General features: G+C 32.5%; 1 protein-coding gene across 1 annotated transcript; it reads left to right on the forward strand.

The window, feature by feature from the left end:
* The first annotated feature begins 376 nt into the window (after positions 1 to 376).
* Positions 377 to 17,473, forward strand: LOC149084139 (very long chain fatty acid elongase AAEL008004-like). Its single transcript, XM_089234485.1, has 8 exons — positions 377 to 663; positions 2,731 to 2,804; positions 10,317 to 10,507; positions 10,596 to 10,679; positions 10,812 to 10,868; positions 12,882 to 12,987; positions 14,033 to 14,169; positions 16,938 to 17,473. The coding sequence occupies exons 2-8, from the start codon at positions 2,747 to 2,749 to the stop codon at positions 17,205 to 17,207; spliced, it is 903 nt and encodes a 300-aa protein (XP_089090611.1). The 5' UTR covers positions 377 to 663; positions 2,731 to 2,746; the 3' UTR covers positions 17,208 to 17,473.
* The last annotated feature ends 3,360 nt before the right edge of the window (positions 17,474 to 20,833 follow it).

A 20,833-nucleotide genomic window follows, 5' to 3' on the forward strand; every position in this document is an offset into this window, starting at 1 on the left:
TGATTTTTTGTTTCTTTTCAAACGGGTCTTACCGAGATCTTTAATTGTGGAAGGTTTTATAGTTTGTAATTATATACAAAAATAACTTTTTTTACTAATTAGTAAGCATTTTCCTATATTATTATTGGTATTCAAAACAATGATAAATTATTTTATCTTTCGGTGTTTTTTCCGCCAATATTTGAATAGTTTCCCCTTAACATTCCTCTGGATAGCTTAGCAGATAGAAAATGGACGTAAGAAAGTCACGCAAGTGTTAAAGGAAAAAAAACATAAACTATCACGCGCATGCGTGTGATCCAGTCCTTCATTGACCAGCGTCGAGTGACGTCACGAATTTCCGCGCTTTTAAAAACACTTTGCTCCACATTCTTATGTTCACTCCTCTTGTCAAATGTTATGTGTTGAGGTTATGAGAAGCGTTAGAGAAATTTCTTCATAGTACTTATCAACTTATATTGAAGATATTTTGCTTACATTTTTACCGAAAATGACATTTTTATCTTCAATTTGGGAATTACTGCTGATGTAGAAATCATTCGATACATTTCTCCGGTGCAAAATATTCAAATTTTTCTTCGAATATCATTCGTACTTTATTTCCGTGCATTGCGCATAAATTTTCAAAAAAATTAATAGTGTTCCTCTAGTTCATTACCCAAGGTAAGTGCGTTGAAATCTATTTCATGTCAGATGACATACATTTCTTTAATTTGCGAATATAAATTTTTAATCGGCGCAAACTCCTACATGATAGAAGTGTATAATACCATAAATTCAATTTCAATATTTTAGTTTCTAATTCAATTAAAATTTTTCTAAAACATTTCACATTATATGGTTATAGTGTAATGAAGTTTTAGTTTTCCAACATAATTTATACTTTGTAGAAAAGCATTTTTCCACAAAATTAAATTTAATTAGTTATAAATAATTGAGAAATAATTCAATTCTGATCAATAGCGATTGTTCGTAATGCATATGTATTATCCAAATGTACTGCATCGCCTATGGCCGAAATTATAATGTAGAACCTCGGAACGCTTCTTTTTTGAACACACGGCTCTTTTAATACTGTCGTGTTTGAGGTACCGCCATCTATTCATCATCCAAAGAAATATTTTCTTACAGTTAATTCACAACTTGAAAAAAAAAATCGAAAAAGTATACTTTTTAAACCCAAATTTATATGCAAATGTATTTATTTTACAGATTTTTTTTATTTTATGATGAATTGTCAAATTGTAAACGGAATTTATCCGATTCATCAGTATAAATTAATGTTTCATCAAATTTATAAAGAATGAATAATTTTTAAATTGTGCATGTAAACATTATGGGCATGGCAACTCTTTTCCAATTAATTGTTAGTTGCTACAGTCGTCAATATGGCATTTAGATGACGTTGATATTTGTAAGTGCATGATATTCCAGCGACGGGTTTTTAATTAAACTTATTTGAAAATTTAAAAAAAATCCAATTTGTGTGATATATTTTCTTTATATCTATAACACAATCCTTGTTCTATCTTTCACTATTTAATATCAATTAAAATAAATGCATCTATACTTTATCATCACTAGGAAATATTAGAGAGAAACAGTTCTCTCTATAATATATTCGTTCGTCTAAAAATTCGTGGATGCTTATCACTGTATAGTAATTTAAAATGCCAAAAAAAGCTATATACAAATGTTCTTCTATAATTTATCTATTTTTATTCGCTATTCTTATATATATTTCCACATATTTTCATCCACTTGAAATTTATATGTGACATCTGATCAGATTTTGAATTATGTTAATTTGTATTTATTCTTTTATTCCGAATCAGAACATACGCGTTTTGTTTTGTTTTCAAAAATTAAATGATTTTATATTATTAATTTGATGATTGAAATAAAATGAGATAAATATCTCTGCTTATTTTTTAAAGATTTCGTCATCAAATAAATTCATGGTATTCCTTGAGATTTTCCACTATATTAATGCTCAAATAATTCCAATCCGGCTCTTCTAGAAATTTTATCAGGTCCGCAAAGGCAGGAAAATTTTTAGCACTCAGTATAGCATTTCCAGTATCTTTTCATTCACATTTCGACAACAAGGAAAGTGAAACATGGTCAAGCAAGTGAACGAAATATGGTCCGAAAGTCCAAATGTTAACGCATATTTGAGATAATACTAGTTTTAAAGGATTGAACAATTTGCGGAAATGAATGTCATCTTAGAAGAAGAAAGACAAATTAGCGTCATTATAAATTTAACCCTCTAATAGTTTCCCAAACTTTTCGGGGTCCATCACCCCCTTCTTCAAAAAAATTTTATTCTCATCGTTCACAAACCAACCCATTGGATCCTATACTAAACCCAAAGCCTATACCGTCCTCCTGGACTATTCCATCGCCCTCCAGGGGGCGATATTGCCCACTTTGGGAAACACTGCTCTAACCGGTATTGACGAGATATCTCGCCTCCTTAGAAGCCTCTTATTTTAACAATGACGAGCCCGGATATTTTGTAAAATGTAGTTCTTAATAGGATATATTTTCCTATCCCTTTTGCTTTGCTCCTGATGAAAATTTTAAAAAAAAGCCTACTTCATAAAAATGGACATGGCATTTACAAGGGATTTTAGTGATATATATACATATATTAAATATATACTATATATATTAAAAATTTACTTCCGTTTTATCCTTAATTTAATTGGATTTTTTTTTCTTTAGTCACAAAGTCCAAAAAATGGCACAAGTAGTCACAGCCTTAACCCAATGGTACAATACACTTATGGATAACGCTGGTAAGTGGTATAAAATACACTAAAATGCCCTGTCTTTTTCTAGATGGTATTGGCAATGTATATATTGAATATATTTATCATAAAATTGAAATTTAGCAGATTTTAATTATATAAATTCAGTGTGTTTTTAAAGTATTCAACTGAAAAAAATTCTGACCAAAATGAACTGGGTATATGTATTACAAGCACAGATGCCTTCGCTGATCTCTAGATATTCAGATACGTATTCATCAGTACAAATTAATATAAAAAGTTAGTTTTTGGTGAAAAGTTCACTTAACTAAAAAATCCGTCACAATATGAACTTGATATGAATTCCAAGATTGCCGGCACAGACGCATTCTTTGACCTCTATAAGATCATGTGTTTCTAACTGGTGTTCCGTGGAACCTTGGGGTACCGTGACATCTTCTTGGAAGTTCCGCATGATCAAACGCCACAGAAACCTTAAAAATCCTGGAACCCAGAGAGCTTTAAAGAAGAAAACTTTCTTGTTGTACTAATACTCTCGCAAAGCTGTTCTTTATTTTGCATTTTAATGAGATGGTGTCATTTAAAAAAAAAAATTCAGACCATTGTGATAACTAAACAACTTGGTAACATTACATTTTTTACATTTTTGCCAATCAAATTATCGAACCACAAGCTCCAGAATTTCATGAATGTCATTTTTCGTTTCATCAGGAAATTATAAGTTGTTAAAACAATGTGTGTGCGCGTGCGTACGCGCGTGTGTTTTTGTAAATTTTTCATACACTAGTAGTGAGGATTCTTGAATGTTGCAGAATTTATTAGTACTTTGGGGACACCCAGGGCTATCTTAACACATGAGTTACACCCCGGGCACGGTACGGGGACCTCAGCCACGGTAGGGGCTTACACGAGGTCTGGCACAATGATTTACTATAACAATAAATATGTAAACTAAGAGGTGATGAGTAAACTCTCTTTTATATTGGGCTATGATCCTATTGGCCCGGCAGTAGGGACACACTTTTTTGTGGATGAATAGTCAAAAATTCCTTAGAACAGCCTCATTAAATATAGTCAATTTCCCGCGGAAAAGCCTTATAATTATTGAAGGTTCCGCAAGAAGCTTTACGTTGGAAATCCCTGCACTGGCTATTCAGATGCGCATCATTATAATGTAATAATACATATTAAGATAAGGATTTAGTTTCTATTAGGTATTATTTCGATTAAAAAATCTGTGACAATGTGAACTGGATGTGAATTCCAGAAGGGCTGGCACAGACGTATTCTCTACCTCCCTCTAGGTATTCTCTATTATTATTTCTCTCTCTCTCTCTCGTATTCTCTCTACCTACCTGCCTCTACTCAAATGCGCATCAGTGAAATATATCAAGATAGAAATTTAGTTTTTGGAGTTTTCATCCAATTATACATGATAATTTGAACTTGATATGAATTCCAAGATGGCCGGCATAAAGGCTTTCTCTGACCTCTAGATACATATTCACACACACAGATGCGCATCATTAGAATATATTAAGATATAAATTTAGTTTTTGAGGTATTCATTAATTAAAAACTCCGTGACAACGTGAACTTGATGTGAATTCCAAGATGGCCGGTAGCTGCGGAGTACGCAGGATCGATTTTTGGAGGGATAAAAAGGCTTGGAGGGGGTCATACAAAACATTTAATCACGAAAATTTTTGAGTTAGCACCCTTCAAAAAACATCTAAATTAACAAAAATTGATTAATATTGCATATAAAGGGTATATTTCCTTTCGATATTTTAATTTTTTCACATAAGAGTATTGATCCGTCTCCCCTACCCTCCCCCCCCCCCCCGCGTACACCTTTGGCCGGCAGACGCATTCTCTGACCTCCAAATATTCAGATGCGCATCATCGGAATATATTAAAATAGAAAAGTAGTTTTTTTTTAAGGTATCGTTCAATTAAAAAAAAATCCATGACAATTCGAACTTGATACGAATTCCAAGATGGCCGGCACAGACACATTCGCCGACCTCTATATATTCAGACGCGCATCATTAGATCTAAAGTTTAAACATTTTTTTTTTCCTGCCGGAAGTTCATTGTTGTGTGAATTTCGCTTGCCATGCGTAAATTTCTCTGCTTTTTGTTTCATAATTAGTCTGTTACATGCTATATATATATATACACACACACACACACACGCAATTTCGTTTGATGAGCCTTCAATGTCATTACCGGTCCATCATAAGAATTTTGATGGCTCTTCACACATCGTTAAGTATCCTGTAAATCAGTTTCACATCCATGTGTTTCATTAACACTCGCATGTCCTTAAAAAAACAGAACAAAATAAGGAACTAGTAAGTTCAGTGAACTATATCCGATTTTTCTTCTTTTCTGTATTATTGCTCACTGAAGTTCACGTAAATAAGAAATAACAGTCTTAATAGGTAAGACCTATTTCGGCGTTTGTTTTTAGGGCCCCGGAGGCCTTTTTTTTTTTCTATTTCATTTTTTTTCCTTACGTGATGCCTAGGGGCCGGCATTACATTCATGAAGAAACGCTCCATAGTGAAAGAGCTTCTTCCGCTTTCAGGGTCAAGATGGCAAAAAAAGAAAAAATAATAATGTTCAAAGAAATGCATTTGTGTTTAGGTTTGCTACGAATGGCTGTTTAATGATGTTTGGCGAGATGATTGAAAGAGGACTATTGACCGCATTGAGACTTTTTCTGTATAATATATGATATTATCATGCAAATGAGCGTGGTCAACTCATTTTTAATGAAAATTTTTGAACTCACTGATATAAGAGAAAAACATGTAATGTGTGCCATCTGTACAGAAAATTACTAGAATTTTCGTTATCAGATTATTTATCGTTTGAAAATCCCTAGACTATATATTATTGTTATTCAGGCCTTTTGTGCACGTCATTTTTGTCGCACGCCATCTATTAAAAATTTATTGCATCAAATATGTCCTAATCCCCAAAATATGTTCATTGTTGTATTTGCATTGTGTTGTGGGTTCTGGTCGTTTACTCCTGCCGCTGTGGTGGGTCGAGTGGTCATAGTGACGGACTCGTGTAGCCAGGTCCCGGGTTCAAACAATTGTGGTCGGCTGAAGTTTGTTTTCTGTGGTTCCCAACTTCAAGCCGCGAATGCGAGCCGATTTCCCCTTTAAAAAGTCTCGCCACAGAGAGCAACAGACCTACAAACAGTACAAATGTAATTTAATCATAACGCATCACTCACTTCACTTCTGAACTATAGACGGCAGCACTGAAAAAATCAAACACAAAACTACATACCAAGGGCGTAGCGGGGAGGGTGGGCAGACCCCCAAGTCTCCCCCCCCCCGAAATGTGAGAAAATTACCGAAAAAAGGGAAAAAGATGGCCAAATCCATTGTTCTGTCACTTTGGTCCCCCCCCCCGAACGAAATTTCTGGCTACGCTCCTGCTACATACGTACTCATACTGTTAGGTACACACACAGTAACACTTCCGGCACAATTCACTAGGTAGTAAATCGTCCATAGATGGTGATAGACCTGAGTTGTGCTCGGTTTGAAAGAAAGAAAGGTTGTTTACTCCTTGGGAATTTTTGCATCACATTTTCAGTGTATCAAAGAGAGGAAGTTTTATAAAAATTTTGTTTCAAAATAATTCATTCTGGCTTTAAAACATCGAATTGGTGAAGGCAGACTGTGAACTCCGCATAAGAAACTTTAACTCTGCAGAATACAGAAAACTACCGCCAGAGGTCACCAAAATATTTTTCAAAATTGAGTGTAATCGTGCATCATATAATTAAATATGTATATACATATAATTTGATTTTTGTGTACTGATTTCACCGGCGAATAACGATATTTTTTCTTATTCCGAAGAGTATCGTTATATCGAGGTTTCACTGTATTTCAAATTTTAATATCTTTATTTTTGAAAAATTATTTCTTTTTAAACCATCGTAAGCTAGATCTAATTGGGACGATACACCCTCATTCGCGATCAATATCTTTATTGATCGGGCACAGCTATATTTACAAGACCTATATATAGGTTAGTGTTGATACGGTGTTATATACTTTTGACATCACCCCCATACACCATATTGTATATCCTGTTAGACATCCGTCTTACGTCTGTTGGACGATGAAAAAAGTGATGATGGAGGATTATTACGATGATGAGGGGAGTAAGAAAGGGGGAGAAGAACATACTCTTTTTTTTCCAGTGTCTAGTAATGCTGAATGAAATAAAAAAGAAGCTCTGTCCTGTCTCTCCTGACCCACTTCACCATCAGAAAGTAGAAAGACATGCCGCTAAATGTCCTTTTGGCCTACTACAAGATGCTCATCGTAATATTCTAAAATGCCGGCCACCGCAGGGTTATCGTAAGAACAGAACGAATCTTTCGAAATCGATATGCTCACGGAAAGAAAACCGAAACCTTCTCTTCTGAAGTATATTTGGCGAGTTTTTTTTCCCCCTTCAACTAACTTGCTATTGTGGACAGTTTTGGAGGGACATGAAATGAATTTTTGTATATTTTGTTTTTTAAAAAAGGAAAAAATTGTACTGAAATATTATAACTATTTTTCAATAGATGCTCAAAAAACTTCAGAATAAATTTCACCAAAACTTCTATATATAACCGTAATTTCCTGCGTATAATCAATCCTCAGATGAAATTTCGATACTTTGAGAAAAAATTATCACCGCACAATAGGCAGTGGCGCATAATCCGCAAGTGAAAATTTCATTCACCAATAATGGAATCTTTAGGAATGGAAGGTGTTGTAAGTGTTGCAATTTTGTAGAAAACTGCCGATTTTTCTACTCACTTTTCATACACCGTCTATAAATTCTTCTAAAAATATTTTTTTTTTCTCCACAAATCAATTTTGAAAATATTTATTTATATTCTAACCTCCTTAGATAATGTGTAACAAATAATAGAAAATACACTATTTATTTGTTTATTTATTTATTCGATATTGTTTGTCCAACGCCTATACAAGAGTATGCGGTGGTTAATGGTGGTAACTATGAATACAGTTCACAACATTTTCAATTTTTTGAAAAATCACGGACTAGAAAGCAATTGTTCAAAGAATTAACACAAAATGATTAACTCATATTAAAAGTAGTTCTCGATTAATTCAATATCGAATTTTCCGCATTATCGATGCATCTTCCTAATATTGCTTTAATTTCCTGCGTATTTTATCCGCAAACGAAAATTTTCCTACTCTCAGGATAAATGTCACCGCTGAATCCACAGCAGCGTATAATCCACATGTGAAAATTTCATTTCTCAATAATTAAATTTAAAGGAGTGGGAGGGGTGTTTTTCATGTTTTTGCAAAGAAAATGCCGATTTTCCTTTTAGCATCTATATGCGTAGCACTAAATGCTTAAAAAATATTGTTTTTTTGCAACATAATTTTTTCTGAGACTATAGTCTTACCTGCCATGAAAAACAGCTGCAAATAAGACGCAGCGGCATACAAATACAAATACAACGCCACAACAGGCAAAATTCCCAACGAGGTGGCTGAGAAAAAGATGGCCATAAAAATATGGATGTCATATATTTAAAAAAAAACAGCAATCCAATTAAAAATGCAATGAACACAAACTATAAACAATATATACACGGTATATGCAATCAGCATTAAGACATTCTGATTTATAAGACTCAAACAGAAATATGAATTAATCGTGACCACAGGAAATGAAGAAATTCATATATTGCAGAAACACATTTAGATCTGCTGAACCGATTATTGATTCCTACAAGTCTCAGTGTATGTTGTCCCTGTCTAATGCATGGCCATGGCTTTTTTGAAATGTATATTATAGAATTTTTATTGGTCTTTACGTTTGTAATCACACACACATGCGGTTTTTCAAATATTTTCAAAAAAGGCTACAGATAAGACGTAGCAGTACATAATAAGTACAAGAGATTCCCAGTATTACTATTTTTCAACGTATAAGTCGAGGGTTGTACACCGGAAAACGCGGTACTTTGTTCTAAAAAAAACATCAAATGAATTCATATCGACACTGTGTGTATATGAAGAGCTTATTTTCAAAAGGGAATATTTCCACTATTTTCGCCCCAAAAATGCACTTCTAACGGTTATCGGAACTTTGGGATAAGCTCTGTCAGATTATATAACCGATATTATTCAAACGAGAATATTGTTCGTAGTTAATATTTTAGTTATCTATTTTAGTTTTATCTACGTAACCTGTAGAATATTGTTCGAACTTACAGTGTAAAATTAATCGTCTCTATCAAAATGAACACATATTCACCTTCTTCATAGACTTCGGTATTTTTCATTTCTCGATAGCGGGCACGCATGGGACCTAACATTTTGTATTCTAACGAGCAGTGGATAGTAAGATACGTTGAGTACCGTCGGTAATTCAAAATTGCATCCGAGAGTGGAAGTGTGTTACGGGAGGTAACACGGTAGAATGATCGTATTTCTTGTGTTAATGATGAGGAGGCAGTAAGAGTATCTTCTTGAACTAGTTAAAACCCTTCTGGAATAAACAGGTGACATAGAAATTTTCAATATTCAGACTTTTGACCAGCTTAAATTTTTACCAAAAGGTAAAATTTCACTAATTTTCTTTCAAAAAACGGAAAATTTTCAAAATTCAAACGTAGATAACTCTCTTGAATGTTGATCAAGAAACATAGTATTCCAATATTTTCCTACTATTTCTATACGCTACCTGTTGGGCTATTTTCTACTTTTGTAATGCAAACTTATTCCGGAGGAATACGTTCTTTACTTCTACTGTAAATTTAGCAAAACTGGAAATGTCCCTTTTGAAAAAAAATAGGCTACTCATATAATAGGCTACTCATTAATCCCAAATGAGAAGATATTTCAAATCTTGAAGAAATCCTGATAGTCCCTGTCAAAATCAAGATCCCGAAACCGCGATAGCCGAAATTTCGAAAATAACAGTATATCTGTTATTTTTGATATCAACATCGTGATTTTGACAACGCAAAATCCCGAAATTTCAGCATTAACAAAATATCAGTCAAATTTAAACACCTTAAAGCCTTTACGATAACGAAATCCCGGCAGCTGAAAGCAATGCACATATTGTACTGCATTAGGAATACCGATGTGTTTTGGAGCTGTCTTAGTTCTGACCCAGAACGGTATACATGGTAATGCATCTGGTTCTGTGGTCAATTCCGTGGAATTCCTGAAGTAGAATATTAACTTACATTAATATTATACATTTAAATCTACTTGTTTAATCTGATTTATCTCACTTCGATCACGTGGTATATTCAAATTCTAAAGTGTGTCCAAAAAGTGTTATTAATGACCGAAGCCCTGGCCATTGCAACGACAAAAAATTTCTGAAAAAGTGTTTCAAAATCATTGAAACCTCTCAAAATTCTGTATTAAAAACTTTTTAGTTTATTGTGAAATCCGTTTTTAGTGATTTTTCTCAGTAGTTTGGGAACTGATAATTATATGAACTTCTCAGATCCGAGGTCTAGTGGCTGGCCGCTGGCCGGCAGTCCGTTTCCGATGCTGACCATACTGGCCTCTTACCTCTACTTCGTCAAAGTTCTTGGTCCAGCCTACATGAAGGACAGGAAGCCTTTCCAGATAAATGGCATCATCGTAGCCTATAATGCCCTCATGGTCATTTTCTCCGCTTTCTTCTTCTTTTACGTAAGTTGCTTACGCTTCCTCACTATAATTAAAAATGAAAATTAATTATTTCTATAAAATATCTAATTATCATAAATTTATGTTTCAGGGAGGGAGCAAGACCTACCTTTTCAATAAATATAATTGGTTCTGCGAACCAGTCAATTATTCCACTGATACTGAAAGTATGCTGGTAAGTATGAAAAAAAAACCTTAATGAAAATATTTTCTTGTTTTTGTTTTTTTTTTAAATTTAAATTTCCCAAAAATTCCTTGCTATATAACACACATTGAATTTTGAAATTTTACAAATATTTTTCTTTAGTTAGTTAATTTAGGCTGGTGGTACCTGATTCTGAAAATTGCTGAATTCGCAGATACGGTAAGTCTCTCTTAATTTCGATCTTTCTTGTTAATATGAATAGTGGTTCTTTCAAGGCCTGGGTAAATCCCCAAAAATTTACATTTCGGTTCGGGCATGCAATTTAGAACAATAGATGCCCGAATCAAAATTTTACCTGCCCTAAAAAATATTATCACTTCTAAAAAAAAATTTTAAAGCTATTTAACTTATTTTCTCAAAAAATATCAGGTCATGTAATTTTTTTTTAAGTCGCAATTTTGATAGAAACACAAAAATTCAAAATAAATGTGGTCACCTATTCAAAATCTAAAATTAGACAAACCGCTAAATAAAATTATCTGGCTTATTAGGTAGAAAAAGAAAACGTTACCTTGCTTATAAAGACTCATAGCTGATTTACGGCATAGGGCCGATTTGCCCACCCTGTACATTACCTCATGATTTTCTTTTGTTTACCTCACGATTTGTTCCAATACATATCGGTCATTTCTACTATTGAAGTTTATTTTTAGAACGCAATTATTTCTTTCTTGACTTGTTACTGGCAATCATGCTTATCATATGCATCATTTTCTTCTTTTGTGTAGCACATGTTCCCATTTGCCGCTTCAATTGTTTTCTGATCATAGATGTATTTCCTCTTTGAAAACCAAGCAGTACATAAGAAAAAAAGTTTTTCTTTATGTACTGTTTTTTCATTTTTTTTTCTTCAAAAAATGTATTTTTCTATAATTTCTTTAATTTTACTTCTTCCATATAATCTATATTTCCCACAGATTAATAATTTGCTTTAAAACAACGTTTTTAAACGTCAACTGTATCTAACTTTATTCTTGTGGCCAGTATGGGTAAGACTTCACCATTCGTGAGCATAATTTTCATTTTTTATTTTATTTTGTATTCTAATTACACCAATCGCAAAGCAATAGTGTATGTCAAGCCACTCATGTACGTAAATACAACCCGAGACTCCGGAGAACTTTACTTTTGATCCAGTTTTATCAATTCTCCTGATGACGCCAACCCACTAGTGTTGGGAAAACGTTGAGAACTAACTCAAACGGACGACGGTCTTCGAACCCGAACAAACAATTTTCTTATCACAAAAATTAGAAACTTTCCCTGGTTTTAATTTATACAAAAATTAAAACCAGGTAAATTGGGTTTGGAATTACGCATAATCACCGTTGAATATGACAAATTCTTGTTTTTTGAACGAAAATTCTCAGTTTGAGAGAAAAAAAAAAGAGAATTTGCCTGATTTTACTGTCCGCTATCGAGAGTGTCCACTAACGGGGAGAGAAATACATTAAAGCCCTATTAGACGGGACTGGGGATCAAAAAAAAAATGTCCGTTAAGGGAGGTTGCACTGTATAATGTTTTTGCAGAAATACACAAAATATATTTTTGCGTTTGTAATTCAAACTATGAAGTCTCCCCCCCCCCCTTAAACGAATACTATCATGGTATAATATTTGACTGGAAGTGAGATTTCTCGTTCTTTATAAAATGTAAAAAAAATTTGTTCTCTGATTTCGATGCTTAATTTATTTCATTCATTAAATTTCTTTTTCTGTATAAATTTTTAACAAATTTCAATATAAAAAAAGACACATTTTTTTAAAATAAATTTTTACTAGTCGAAAAATGCACTTGGGAACCTCCAATTTTATGAAACTTTTTTTACAATTTTCGCTTTCTGAGCAAATTTTTTAATTAAGGGTCTTTTTTTTAACAAAAAAAAAGTGTGCTTCTTTCAATCTGTATATCTAATTCATCATCTGAAAAACCGCCGTTATTTTATTAATTAAATTCTAAACTTTGTGTGCTAATATATGAATAAAACGTTAATTTTTTATTCTGGTTTTTATTTCTGTCTTTTTTTAAGAAAAACATTTACAAGAAAAAAACTCCGAGAGAAGAAACGCATAATCGATTTATAAGAAAACTATCGATATTTCTATAATTTCAATTTTTCTCCAAAAATAATTTTTTTCCAAATTTCACGATTTGTTTTTCTGAATTTCTAGATATTCTTCGTTCTGCGTAAAAAATTTAATCACATCAGCACTCTACATGTAGTTCATCACACATCCGTAGCATGGGGAGTATGGATTGGACTCAAATTCGGTCCAGGTAAAAGCATATTCCATGATTAATTATCATTATTGTTAATGAAACATGTGGATTGAAAAGAAATCATGGCATAAATTTCGACACATCAAACCCGGTACAGTCGAATCCCGTTTTTGAATACCGTTTTAACGAATACCGTTATAGCGAAAATCTCGTTTTAACGAACACTTTTTTAATCTTCCCAAATAAGTTTACATAGGAACAATGCTAGGTAACCTGGAATTCCTTTATAACGAAATTTCGTTTTAACGAAGTGATTCCTCCGGTCTCTTTGCGTTCGTTATAACGGGATTCGACTACTTAAAAGCGCTTTCGAAAAATTAGTTCTCGCCAAAGGAGATTTTTTTGTGCAGAAAACAATTTAGTTCCGATTTTTGGCGATAGAGGGTGCTGTGCGAAAGCAAATCACTGGAAACATACAAATCAAGAGTCCTATAAAATTTAGGTTGTACGATTAACGGCTCAAATCTAACTTGTCGTGTTACAGTCGATTACAAAGATTTTCATTGTGATTTTGACATTGGTGAAGTTGTTTTACCTCAGCCCCGAATCGCTGGCTGAACCTTCACGAACGTTTCGGCCACAGAAGAAATGGAGAGAGATGCAAGTAAAACCACTCGTGCCGGATCGGTGTGCAGTGCCCTCTGTCGACAAAACTTTTAACAACATTTTTTTCAATACCAAAACAAATTATTTCCCCTTCTTGTGAGAATAACTTCCTCTCAAAGATAACAATCAATACCAATTCCTGCAACCTCCATGAATTTTTAAACTATTTACAAATTTACTGGACACCTTGTACTTTGTATCTGGAAATTATAAATTTGTCTTTTGTTTAATTAACAATTATTTATTATTTAATGAAATTAATATTTAATTTGTTAATTAATTCTTTTAATTCAGCAATGTTGAATTTACCCGTTATCTCTCCATCTGAAATAAAATCTAAAACTTGTTTAATTCTGAATTCCTGATATTCTTCATGCTTCATATGTACTTTTTCTGCAAATTTTAATTTATTTTTATTTTCTCACTCATAAAACAGGTGGCCATAACGCGTTTTTCCCGTTCATTAACTGTTTCGTGCACATGATCATGTACAGTTACTATTGTTTAGCTGCACTCGGTCCTCACATGCAGAAATACCTCTGGTGGAAGAAGTACCTGACACAACTTCAAATGGTTTGTTTTCCTCTTTTTGTAAAATATTACATTTATGTAACAATTAATACAATTAAATAATAACTAAAATACAATTAATATTAGTATTATTAATACAGTTAAATAATACTAATGTAACTTATACAATCAAATAATAGTTTTCACAATAAGTAAAAATTTTTGTGAAATTATCCCTAATAATGTTTCTGTACTTCCGGAACGTGTATTTTTTGTCCGCTAGGATAATTAATTAAATTGTGTAATTCTTTTCATTCTTAGAGATATTTCAAGTTTTATATATCTAACTGTATTTCTATATTCATTGTTTTTGTATACGAATTTCCATTGTTAATTTATATGAATCTGAATTTTTTATCTCTCAGGTGTCACTGGATGTGCTTGAGTTTTATGTTTTATTTTAATATATTTTTTCTGGCTTTGTATATTTTTCAAATTTTAATGTAATCTTTTAATGTTAGACGTATTTCAAGTTTCTCATCTTTAAAGATGAATGAATTTTCAAATTTTTAAAAATGCCTGAATAATCTTTAAAAATGCCTGAATAATCTTTAAAAATGCCTGAATAATCTTTAAAAATGCCTGAATAATCTTTAAAAATGCCTGAATAATCTTTAAAGATGCGTGAATCAATGTTTGAAGGTTGATCAATGTTGCCTGAATTAATATTTGAAGATGCCTGAATTAATCTTTGAAGATGCCTGAATTAATCTTTGAAGATGCCTGAATTAATCTTTGAAGATGCCTGAATTAATCTTTGAAGATGCCTGAATTAATCTTTGAAGATGCCTGAATTAATCTTTGAAGATGCCTGAATTAATCTTTGAAGATGCCTGAATTAATCTTTGAAGATGACTCAATTAATCTTTAAAGATGTCTGAACATTAAATCTTTAATAAAGATGTCTGAACTTTACATCTTTAATAAAGATGCCTTAATATTCTAATTTTCAAAGATGCCTTAATATTCTAATTTTCAAAGATGCCTTAATATTCTAATTTTCAAAGATGCCTTAATATTCTAATTTTCAAAGATGCCTTAATATTCTAATTTTCAAAGATGCCTTAATATTCTAATTTTCAAAGATGCCTTAATATTCTAATTTTCAAAGATGCCTTAATATTCTAATTTTCAAAGATGCCTTAATATTCTAATTTTCAAAGATGCCTTAATATTCTAATTTTCAAAGATGCCTGAACTAATCTCTAAAACTGTAGATGCCTGAATTAATCTTTTAAGATGACTGAATTTTCTAATCTTTAAATGTGTCTCAGAGAGAAATCTAATTCATGAATATGTATCTGAAGTTTTATTTTTAATTTTAATGAATTTAGTAATTTTATTTTATCCCTGACGTTTCTTCAACAGAAATTTTTATTTTGGTATATGACAGAATTTTTCAAATTTTAATGCAATCCTTGATGAGTTGTGTATTTGGATGCGTCTGAATTTTCCTAATTTTAATGAATCCAAATATTTTAAATTTTATTACTTGAATTGCCTAAATTTTATTGCCTGAATTTCGTGAATTTTAATGTCTTAATTTTGAAAATTTAATTTCAATAAGTCTCAATTTTCTTTTTTCTATCTGAGAGAAAATTTCCGATTTCCCTTTCATATATATATCTTTAATGTGATGAGTCTTAACGCTTCAGCTTGACGTCTCCGAACATCTCGAATGTGATGCCTATGCACTGAAGACGTATTATTGTGATCTTTAGTCTATGGTCTGAATGAACACTTTGACAATATGATGTGTCTCAACTTTCTAAATTCAACCTCATACTAATCTTAAATCTCTGAGAGCATTTTTGGATTTTTATTTTAAATTTCTGATGTCTCTTATTACAAAATCTTCGATTGCCTCAATTTTCTCATTTTTAGTACTTATGATCTTTGTTTTGAAATGTCTCGATTTTAAATTTTAATGAGTGATTGTTTGAACTTCCCACTATATCGATACTTCTAGTATTATGTTTGTCTGAGTTTTTTAACCGATTAATAAACTGGTTAATTTTAAATTCTGATGCATGTGAATGATATTTGTCCAAATTTTTCAATCACTTCAATGTTCTTAAATCATTATGACGTTATCATTATGACTACAACATTTCTGAAATTTGTTTTATTCAAAAAATTTCTTTTTTTTAATTTATGCATTTTAAGTGCATATTTTTAGAACGTATTTTAGTAATTTAAGTGCATATTTTAGTACACATTTTGGCATTTTTAAGAGCATACGTTCAGAACACATTTTGGCATTTTTAAGAGCATACGTTCAGAACACATTTTGGCATTTTTAAGAGCATATTTTGACAGTTTAAGTGCATATTTTCACATTTTTAAGTGCATATTTTCACATTTTTAAGTGCATATTTTCACATTTTTAAGTGCATATTTTCACATTTTTAAGTGCATATTTTCACATTTTTAAGTGCATATTTTCACATTTTTAAGTGCATATTTTCACATTTTTAAGTGCATATTTTCACATTTATAAGTGCATATTTTCGCATTTTTAAGTGCATATTTTTAGAGCGTACTTTCAGATTTTAAGTGCATGTTTTCATATTTTAGGGCATGTTTTCATATTTTAGAGCATGTTTTCATATTTTAGGGCATGTTTTCATATTTTAGAGCATATTTTAGAATACATTTTGGTATTTTTATATAAGTGCATATTTTGTCATTATTAAGTGCAATTTTTTTGGCTCATTTAATCTGGGCTGTAGTTATAAACATGTGTTAATAATTCCACATTATTTGTATAGATCCAGTTCGTGATCGCGACGATACACGCCATAATCCCAATCTGTTACGACTGTGGTTTCCAGCCAGTGTTTGCTTACATCATCATCTTCCACGCGGTCCTCTTCTTGGGAATGTTCTACAATTTCTACCGTAAGACGTACAATGAAGAAGCCAAAATGAAACAGAAGAGCAAAGAGTTCATCAGCAACATGAAGTGCAACATGGCGTCGACATCGTCTCATATCCAACATCAAGAAATGATCACGACTGGGGCAAAGAAGAACGAGTAACGACCAGTGATCATTTACCAAGGAGAATGAAACTATGGTGTTGATTTTTTTTTTTCGATCATTTTTCATTTCCAAATTTCAAAATTTTGAAATAACTTTGAAGGGAATGAGATCAGTGGAACGAGATTCAAAGACTCGGTGAAAATTACTCAGAGATCCACAGAAAATTGATGTATTGTTGCATAATTCAATGACTGTGTGTTTTATTATGTGCATGTAAATTTTGTGTAATGTATATTTCAAAGTATTAAAATTTTCATAATATATATCTGTTTTTTCCTTGTTTTAAGAAACGATTGACTATGGTACAAAAAACCTCAGTTGTTTCATAAATTTCAGAATTTATTAAACTTGAAAAATTTAAAATTGATTCATCTAAATCAAAATTTCAGATATTTATTAGATTTTAGAAATCATTCAAAATTTAGTAAATATCAGAAATAAATAAAAATTAAAAAAATCTATTAAATTTGAAAAATAAAAATATTCAAAATTTATTAAATTTATTCAGAAATCTCATTGAATTGTTTAATCAAATTTTATTAAACTTGAAAAATAACCAAAAATATAGAATTTCATTGAAGTTGAAAATACAATCAAAATCCATTAAATTTCAGAAATTGATCAAAGTTCCAGAATTTATTAAATTCGAAAAATTCATAAAATTTGAAAAATCGATCAAAAATTTGAAAAACAATCAGAAATTTAAAAAAAAATTGTAGGAAATCAATTTTTAATAAAAAAAAATACTTTCCCCATACTGGAGAAGGCAGGGTCATGTCTCCAGTGGTGTAGATGGTAGTATGCTTCCCCGATATGCAAGATGACCTGGGTTCGAGTCCCGTGGAGACATGATGACTTTTCTTTCCGAGTTCACCTCAGTATAATATCCGGAAAATAACTGTTTCCTTGATTTCTCCATACAATTAATAGAATAAGTACCCAGAACTAACCAGGGGATTGAGATTTTTTCTTTTAAAAATAAATTTTTCCAGCACACATGAAATGTTCGTAGGGATGCTTGAAGCCGGATCACACCCGCAGAATTCCGCAGCGCCAAAACTGGCTTTGAGGTAAGAAAAACCTGAAATTCAGGTTTTTTTTGACCAATCAGCGTCTTTACGCTGCGTGCACTGTAGAAACCTGCTCCTAGGAAAACTCGGCGTAAGCGATTTTAATGGACAATTTAGCGTAACCACTACGGAAAATCTATTTTTTTCGCTGGAAAATTCAGCGTGTGTGGATCCAGCTTTTTAATTACATATCCGCAAACGTATTCAAGAAAACCATTGCAACGGAGGAGCGGTGTTTTTGTTTCATTAATTTCGCACGTGATATTACGTTTTATGCAGTCGAAGGAATTAGTATCCAATGTAGCTGTTACTGTAAATGTAATTATTACGGTAAATGCGGTTATTATGCATAATGACTGGTTATTATCTATCTTTACCAAGCATTTTGGTAAGTTTGATGAATTCCCCTAAATTTATCACTTTTATACAAATACAAAAAAAATTAAAACCCCACTCTACTGGCCCAGATGGGATCCCCAACCATATCCTAAAATTCTGTGCCAATGAAATTTGCAACTATCTCCTCATTATATTCAACGTCTCACTGAATACTTCTAACCTACCCAATGACTGGAAAATTAATAAGATAATTCCTATCCATAAATCTGTCTCACTCTCCCACCCTCTCAACTTTAGACCTATTGCAATCACCTCCTCTTGCTGCAAGCTCTTTGAACACATAATTGCCAAGAATATCCGTACCCACCTCGATTCGATTAACGTTTTCTTCCCTAACCAACATGGTTTTCGATCATCGTTATCAGTATCTACCCAATTAACACTTTTTATACATGATTTAACAGACTCCACTGATAAAAACCTCCAATCCGACATAATTTTCTAAAGCATTTGACAGGATGCCCCATAATAAACTTCTACTAAAACTTTCATACCTTGGACAATTTTCATACCATTTTCATACCATTTCAACTGCTGAAATGGGTGGAGGCCTTCCTTATTAACCGTAGCCAGTTTGTCTCGTACAAGAGCCAGAACTCTCCCTTTCTTCATGTCAAATCTGGCACACCCCAGGGCTCGGTCCTCTCGCCTTTATTATTTTTAATTTACATAAATGATCTACCCGACTCCATAAGCTGCCGCATTAGACTCTTCGCTGATGACTGTGTCATCTATAAAACAGTGTCCAATCTTTCTGACCAAGAATCTCTCCAACACAACCTTAATATTATTTCCAAATGGTGCTCAACCTGGGAATTACCCCTCAATTTCTCAAAAACTGTTGTTATGAAAAACACTGACCCGTAAAAGAATCTCTCACGAATTCCCCTATTCTATAAACGACTCTTTGATCTCTGAGGTTTCCCAATATAAATACCTGGGCATTATAATCTCTTCCGATCTCCGCTGGAACCTTCACGTTGATTATATCTTTAATAAATGTCTCCAGAAACTGTTTTTCCTTCGCCGTAACCTAAAATACTCCACTCGTCATGTTCGTCACTTGTGCTACCAAACATATATTCTCCCTGCCCTCTCCTATGCTATGCCTGTGAAGCCTGGGACCCCCACACCCAAACCAACATGGTCAAATTAGAATCTATCCAAAATAAGTCCACTCGTTTCATTTTCAACTGTTGGTCTTCACATGTCTCTATAACGGAACTCAAGCGACAACTCAATATCCAACCGCTCTCCTCTCTTCGACTTATCTCTCGTTTAACTTTTCTTTACAAACTCCTCCATGGGGTTTTTAATATTGACACATCCAATATTCTAATCCAACCTTCACATTTCTCTGTTAGACTCAATCATTCCAAAAAATTACAGCCCATCTTTGCCTCTTCAGATTGTCACAAATTTAGCTTTTTCCCAAGAACTATTATCGACTGGAACAACCTACCATCAAATATTGTAGATTGCCCTACGATTTCTGAATTTTCTCGTACCATCAATCGACACTTTTGCCATATATAATTCCGCATCCTCTTGTTTAGGCCTCGGCCAAACAATATTGTATAAATAAATAAAATAAATAAACAACGTCACAACAGCTACAATGCCCAATCAGGTGGCTGAGGAAAAGATGCCCATAATAAATATGGATGTCATATATTTCAAAAATACAGCAGCCCAATTAAAAATGCAATTACAAACAATATACATGATAAAATATTATACAATGTCCATAAAGAATGCTTATGGTTGTCGTATTCTAAGTGTGGGTAGCTTCTAGATTTACCCCAACATGTTTATCGTATTTCTCCAGTGATTAATCATAGTACTCAAGCGTCGTTGGTAAATTTGATACATTTCCCTAAAATAATCACTTTTACCGTAGTATGTTAAAAGTGTCGCGTCGTTGGCAAACATGATGAATCGTACTATACGATACACTACACATGAAAATTCATGAATGTATTGTATCATCATATCGGGATACGATCGTAAAATTTGTTATTATTATATCGGGTTCTGACTATATTCATCACATACAGTAGACTCATTTGGAATTTTGTCATATTTATCAAATTTACAAGCGACACTTGGTTATTATTCACAATCTCCGATAAAAGTGATTTTTTTTAGTATTCA

This window comes from Pholcus phalangioides, unplaced genomic scaffold, assembly GCF_987345545.1.
Source record: "Pholcus phalangioides strain wild (caught in Gottingen) unplaced genomic scaffold, Ppha-v1.0 ptg000008l_1, whole genome shotgun sequence".
NCBI classification, from domain to species: domain Eukaryota; kingdom Metazoa; phylum Arthropoda; class Arachnida; order Araneae; family Pholcidae; genus Pholcus; species Pholcus phalangioides.